At 42.2% G+C, this 7744-nt stretch overlaps 1 protein-coding gene across 1 annotated transcript; it reads right to left on the minus strand.

Moving 5' to 3' along the window:
- Window positions 1-322: 322 nt before the first annotated feature.
- Window positions 323-1115, minus strand: LOC125532172. The gene is made up of 3 exons (XM_048696324.1): window positions 1020-1115; window positions 691-890; window positions 323-539 (listed from the first exon to the last, which is right to left on the minus strand). The coding sequence occupies exons 1-3, from the start codon at window positions 1113-1115 to the stop codon at window positions 323-325; spliced, it is 513 nt and encodes a 170-aa protein (XP_048552281.1).
- Window positions 1116-7744: the final 6629 nt, after the last annotated feature.

Raw genomic sequence — 7744 nt, forward strand, 5'->3', positions numbered from 1 at the left:
ATATATATATAATCTAATTTGAGTACAAGGCAAGCCAGGATATTTCCTAGTCCAACCTATGTTTCCTAATACAATCACGTTACTCAACAATCCTGTTTAGAAATCTGATTCATCCATCTCTCCAATTCAACCTTCCCCTTCACTTCAACATCTCTTGGTGGGAAGCCTCCTCTCATTATTCCTGCTTGGTCGACATGGAGTTGGCTCCATACTCCAACATACAAATCTACAGTTAACAAAACGAGGAAACCAAGAAAAAAAAGAAGCCTCCAATGGGATGGGAGATCCATGGGATGTTGGGGCCGGAGACGACGTACGCTAGCTAGGATGCTATAGGAGGAGGAGGAGGAGGGGAACGTAACTTGGAGGAGCAGCCTGCAAAGAAGATGGCGAACATGCTCCGGTAGAATGCCTCCTTCATATAGCGATGATGATCCGCCTCAACACCGTTGTAACACTCCGGGGCTTTACCGTGGTTCCCGGGCCAGACCGCCAACATGTCCAAGAGAAAGATTCCTCCCGCGTCCAACGCCATTGACCTGCACACGCCCACACCCACACCCACACCCACACCATGAGAGAAGAGGAGAGGAGAGGAGAGGATAAGTAATAATAATGATCTAAACGCTCTTAAATTTCTTTCTTTACAGAGGGAGTAGTATATATTTACGGACGACTCAGCTCGCTCACCATGAGATGATGGCAAGGATGATGCCCGCCACGAAGCTCGATCCGGAGACGCCGTCGCGGGGCTTGCAGCATCCGTTTTGGGAGGTGTAATGCGAGACGACAGCCAGAACGAAAGCCAGTTGGGCCAAACTCGCCGCGAAAGACAGGCTCATGGGGTACACGCACTCACCCCTGTCGTTCAACCTGATATCATCACGCTTCTATATATGCAACAGCCAATTAGTAAGTATAGTACTGTTCCGTTCCGTTAAACACATGCAAATTAACAAACAAACAAACAAAAAGATAATAAATACTATGAATAATCATGTCATGTGCTTGCTGCTTACCTTGGGCCTTGTGGCATCGGCGACGAGAAGCAAGGCCGTTATGGCTAATCCTACCACCAACCCGATTAAGAACCTTTTTAACCTTTCCGTGTCCATTTTGTTTTTGTGAGTTTAGTGGTAGGATCTCGCAAGGTTGTGCCTTGTGGCATGTGGTTTGACAATTCACCTTGGCACCCAACTGCATGGCGCATGATCTCGCAAGCAAAAAAAGAAACAACAAGAGAAATACTACAGTAAGATGGATTATTATTACGATCAAGACATTATGGAAATGCATGCATGCACTCACAATTATTCACATGGAAATGCAGGCCATTGCCGCAGCTAGCGTAGCAACGGGACTGAAATTTGCGTATGGATCTGCATGGTCGGCTTCCCGCGTATATATGCATGCTTGCATTGACTATTATTACGAGGAAGGAAGGAAGCATGCATGCATGCATGTCGAAACGGGAATGCAAGTCGCGGGGAAGGGAATGAAAGTAGGTGAGCGGGCGGGCGTTTAGCGGTGGAGCTAGTTTCTCGCCCCCTTCCTCCCAAATTAAGCAGGGTAAGGGTGAACCTCCGACTTATTTAATCTAACATTCTTAAGAAATTGCTCCCCATTCTACCTATTCTTTCAACATGCACACTATTCACATCATCACCATGCCACATCATCAATACTAAATAGGAGCAACCCACTAACTCATTTTTCTAAGCATGCAGCCCTCCCACCTCACCAAGCTGCCACATCATCATTTATTTTGATAATTAACTTTTTTACCCATCAGAGAATATATTCTGCCATGTCAGCAACGAGGGCTTCAAAGCATATGGGTCCAATGATGTTCACCCCTTCCTCTGCTCTCCCCTCATCTTCTGGGGTTCCACTTAAGAAACTGATCGAAAAAGTATTGATGGATTCCATTCATCTTCTTAGTCTAGGGCAGTAATTTTTGTATAATGGTTCCCTTCGTTTCCCGCAGTATATAAATCACCACAATCGCCACTCAAACTCGCCCTCGAGTCCTCACATCGTACGATTCCCTTTTACGTCCTTGGTCTTCCTGTTTGGATCCCTCAAGTGGCTGATGGGTCGGATGGTGTGTTACCCAGCGATGGCGGCTTCTGGTGTCATCTACATATTTTGCAGAGTTTATACAAAACCGCATGAGAAAAGATCCCATCAAGTAGTACTCAATCGGCTGTCTCTCTCCACTATAGAGTCAGCGGGATGGATGAGAGGAACTAACTAGCATCAACCAGGCAAAGGTACTCATGGAGGTGGAGAAGGAGCCAGGCCGGAGGCTCTCCGCTGTAGCACGCGCATGTCTCTTCTCTCTGCAGACCTCCTATTACATAGGCAGTACCAGATCTGAATTTTTTGCTGTCTCAGATGGTTTATTCACAAGTTTGGATGTCTCTCTATTCTTCAGGTCTCCGGCCGGCCGTCTGCACAATCGCGGAGTCCTGATTCTTTCTTTCCTTTTGTGTAAAACTGAGAGTTTCAATTCCCATAATGTAACTAGGAAATTTCGTATGATTTCTGCAGATCATATGGATTTTAGGTGGCTAATTTTTTTAGGTCTAAGTCCCTGCTTGGAACTGAGAGTTGTACTGGTTTCTGAAGCATTATGTTGTACTGGTCTTTTCTGCTCTTTTAGGATCACTACACTTTTTTGTGAGAGATTCACATGGCTAAATGTTAACCATATCTATTGCAGCATTTGAGGACAAATTTTGCATCGTACTTTACCGATTGCTATGACCAGTTCAGATATCAACATGAATTTTCTTTATTTCTGTAGTCTCAAATTCTGAAGGCCTTTTAAGGCACTGGCTCCATTAATCTTATATGATGTCTATTAATCTTTTTGGACACACTCAATCCCTCTGGTTTCTTCCTGGTGTCTTTTGTGTCTATGGTTAACACTGAAGCAGGCTAAATTTAAGAGTTGGTTAACAAGTTTATTAAGTGAGGGTGTATCTTCACCTTTTGAGATACAGAATAGAGATATTTCTGCTTGAACAGGAGCGTCGTTGGTAATGAAAATTACGTCTTCGCTCTGCTCTTTCTATACGTACAAATGAACTCAGCTATGCTGCACATATACTTCAGTTATGAATTATATTATCATAAACGTGTATTTAATATCTCAATGTCCCTGGTTGTTTCAGAATAAAATAGGTGTTGTTCATCGTGGTCCTGAAATACACAGTCTATCTATATAATTATTGTGATGGGCTGAAATATTTGATTGTGGATATATAGCTAAACTCATGTTGATCTCTATTTTCTTCTTCTTTTGAATGATGTTGTTTTGACATGTCTATTTTGGTGTTCACTTTAGATCTTACAGTCTGCTACCCATATGAAAAATAGATCTAATGATATTATCATCATCATGCTTATATATATAGTTCATACGGGACAAGCATGTTTCCATCTATTATTTTGGATTTATTTTGCCTCCTAAGTGGGTTATCAATCGTTTTCTATAATACGATATGGGAACACTTCTTCTACATGCTTCAGTCATTTTCATGAAAGAGACCACGAAGGTATTGAAATAAAACAATGTTTCTTTCTATATGCAAGTGGGAAGTGCAGTTTAGTGGATCAAGGAACCCATAAATCTGTTGGGGAATATGTACATTTATTTTGTCAACACATACCTCATTTCCACACCTTTGTGCAACAATGCTTCTTATAAATAGAATATGTTAATATATATACCTTTTTTGTTCCCATAAATATCCCACATCAATGCGTGGGTTATCATCTAGTTTCTTGATGTATATGTCTTATTGCTATTGAGGAGGACCTCTTCACTAGCCACGTCCTCCCCTCCAAATTAAGTAAGTAGCTAGTGAGGAGGACGTGGAGTGGAGGGGAACGGCAATGGGATAGACGATAGACCAAGTGTGTTCTTACTTGTGAGCCTCAGCTCCGACAAGGACAAAGACAACGCTTACCTAGCTATCGTGTCGCACTAGGGGACCGAATGTTTCCGTTCCGTTCGCTGGTTCGAACCTTCCCTAGCCACCATTTTGTTCCCTGCACTCCCTCCTCCCAGTTGTCATTCCCCAATTCTTTGGGTCCTCATAGATTCAACCCCGCCTGCCATCAAATCACCCTGCAGTCTACCAACACTACACCACGATACCACAAAGACGACATGCATCTGTTGGTAAAAGTGAGCATCGCCGACACTTCTTTTGCCCCAAACTATATCGACACATAGTATGACAGTGTTATATAACCTCATTGACACATTATCTGTCGCCGTAGCACCACCAGAGCATCGACGTAATTTCTGTCGGCAGTTACCATCTTTACTGATTGTTTGTGTGTCGGCGACTCGTAGGAACAGAAAAAGTGTCGGGGTAGTTTCCTTCCACCCACATCCGAAAAATAAGGCGCGGAAAGAGAGCCATGCGCGCGTGATGGAAAACACGCGAGTCGGACCAGACCAGCAAAAGAAAAAGAAAAAACACACCCGTCCACTCCCCAATCCCCCTCCCCCTCTCTCTACTCGATTGCGCCGCCGCCCCCGACCTAAACCTAACTCTCCGCCCAGGAGCAGCAGCTTCGTCCGCCACACCGAGGAGCAGCAGCGCCGTCAACCGCCGCCGAGGATCCACTGCTGATTTTTCTCCACGTGTGACCTCTGTTTCGGCTGATTTCCTTCCCTCCGCCCCGCCTACAGAATTCAAGAGGTAAGCTTCTGGTATGTGAGTGGTTTCTCGTCGCCCCTTCCTTGCCCCACCTCTAGATCTGGTCGCTGTAGGTAAGCTGTGTCAGTGGTTTTCTAGTATGTGCAGGTAACTAAACAGATCCAGCCATGAATCAGTTGTCCTCTTCTAGTAGGTAAATAAATCCATGGTTGTTCTTGTGCTTGCATCATCCACAAATTTGTAGCATGTAACAATTTCCTGGCCGAGGCATTACAAAGGAGAGGGATGCGTGTCATTCTTCTGTTAGAATTGTAATTACGTTTCCCTTTGTGAGTGGCATATTTTATTTTTCATTTTTTTTCTTATTTCACGGATGCCAGCTTACAAAGCCTTGTAGCTAAATCTGATTATGTGTGGGTCTATGAAGTAACAAATGTGATATGTATGTCCTAATTATGTACACATGTAGTGATGCGTCTATCCAAGAGAAGCATTTGTCAGTAATGTACTAACAATTAGTCATGTAGGTGGTGGAGGCAAGTCAAGAATTTACGTCGGTTCTGTTACAGGAACAGAGGATAGTCCTCCTAAGCTGCTTAATGGTACAATTTGTGTCATTATAAACATTGGATGCATTAGACTGTCATAATACCTAGTTTCTATCAAAAATGATAATAAGTAAGGGCACAAAATGATAATAAGTAAGGGCACAATATGATGATAGTAAATCTGGGTTATGGAAGAACATTGAGTATTTGGTTTATATATTTATATTTGTATAGCAGCACCCTGATTATGCAAATAGTATCAAATCTCGAGCCTTAATCATGGCAGCTAGCAGAAAATGTATGGTTTAGTTTGCAAGCACATACATTGAGTATTTGGTTTCTATATTTATCTGTCGGAAAAGACCTATCCCGGCAAGACTATAGGCGACAGCTCCTTTCTGTCGAGAAAGGTCTTTGCTGACACTAGATGTGTCGCCTTAGGTGACCTATGCCGACAGATTGTTCGACGTTGCTTTGAGTGTCGTGGTGTAGTGCAACAGGGTGAGCGTGAATGCGACTATGCAGCGACTTCAAGTGGAAGGATGCCACTGCGCATATGGTATGACTCGACGATGTTGTAGGCGTTCTCATTGTTCGCCGAGGTGTTGATCTCCGGCAAGAGGAAGAAGACGGTGTCAATGCTAAAACCGGCACATCTCGGGCAGGGGGTCCCAAGGTTCGTGATCTGAGCTAGATGGTAACATGAGAAAAAAAGTAGGGACACATTTCTTAACCAGGTTCAAGCCCTCTCCCTCTTGAAGAGGTGCTTTTGATATATTGATTGTGATGGGGTTGCGTCCAATATAGTTTTTGGTTTCTTTGTTGGTTGCTTCTTTTGGTGCTCATGACGAGCAACCTGCTCATCGGTTCTAGAGCACTTCTCGCGTCAGCGTGTACGCCTTCCATTAGCGGAATCAAGTAGCTCTTTGATCGAATCTTTATGTTCTTTTTCTGCTAGCCATGTGTCTTCCCTAACACAGTATCTTGATACCATGTCCGATAGCTCAGGAAACATTTTGAATCGTCTCCGTGCGAAGACATTATGGGTGCCTTCATTATGACAATTATAACCGAACGCCGAAATAGCTTCTGTATCGCAGCAATCTAGGATCTTATTTTTTACGAACAAGAATCTCATCCAGAATTGCCGAACGGTTTTTCTAGGCTTCTGTTTAACATAGGCCAAATCCAGACGTCGTTGGTCCCGAACCCTCGAGACAATATGCAACGTGAGGGAAGAGCACATCCGAATCCGGATCGATTTGACATCGTCTTGCCGATGCAAGCGTGGCTCAAGGGGACCCTTGGGACAGTTGTGCGACGGCGTGTTCGAGATCATCTTGAGAGCTCGGACCCAATCTCCAAGCTCGATTCGATCGGCTGCTATCGCTGTTTTCTAAGGGGTGACCGGCCGGTTCCTCGGCCACGACCACCGGACCGTCCTCGGTCGGAAGCGAGGATGCATTACAAATTGCTTAGGTAGTACTAGCAAAATGGCCCGTGTGTTGCAACGGGAGTAAAAAAATAATAATCTCCAATGGCCATGACCACATTTTGCTGCATCACCGAGATACGATATCACTCTCAATATCATGACATCATGAACAAATTTCGCAATCATGAATAATTTTTTAAACTCATGCACATATTTGAAATCGTGAACATTTTTCAAATCCGTGAACACTTCTACAAATTTTCGAACATTTTTAAAATTCATAACAATTTTACACTATTTGCAAACATTTAAAAAAATTGTGAACATTATTTAAAACAATTTTCTTGAGTCGGAGATTTTTACTAGAACAGACGGACATTTTCTTCGTAAATTTGTCGATTTTTTTAAATTCATGATATTTTTTGATTTAAATATTTTGTTTATTTAATGAACATTTTTTGAAATGCATGATCATTTTTTGATTCAGTGAACATTTTATGAATTAATAAACTATTTTTCAAGTCACAAACAGTTTTTCAATTTTCAAGATATTTTTTCATTCATGAACATCTTTTGAATTGCCGTAATTTTTTTAAATTTCATTAACATTATTTAATACACGGACGTTTTAGAAAATCATGAACATTTTTTATGTTCCGAACATTGTTTTCAACATTTCAAACATTTTTTGAACAAGAAAGCATATTTTTCAGAAATTGTGAACTATTTTTTGAATCCACACACATTTTATTTGAAAATTTTAGATTTGTTTTTATATTTCGGAACTTCCTTTAAGTCCCAAATTATTGAAAGTATAAAAAATAGAAAAGGAAAAGAGAAAGAGAAAAGAACGAAATATAAAAAAACAGGCCACCCTGACATGGGCCGGCCCAACCTGACGTGTTGTGTGTTCTCCCGACACGCAGAGCATTCCCTACTCCATGGGCCGGCCCAGGCGGGGTATTTCCCTCTGTGATAATATTTTGTAACTTTGGTGGCAATTTCCATGATGTACCAGAAGTAATAAAACTTTTATTATTAGGTATTTATAGATAAAGATTTTAGTTTAACTAGAAAAACGG

Source organism: Triticum urartu, unplaced genomic scaffold (assembly GCF_003073215.2).
Source record: "Triticum urartu cultivar G1812 unplaced genomic scaffold, Tu2.1 TuUngrouped_contig_9262, whole genome shotgun sequence".
Taxonomy (NCBI): domain Eukaryota; kingdom Viridiplantae; phylum Streptophyta; class Magnoliopsida; order Poales; family Poaceae; genus Triticum; species Triticum urartu.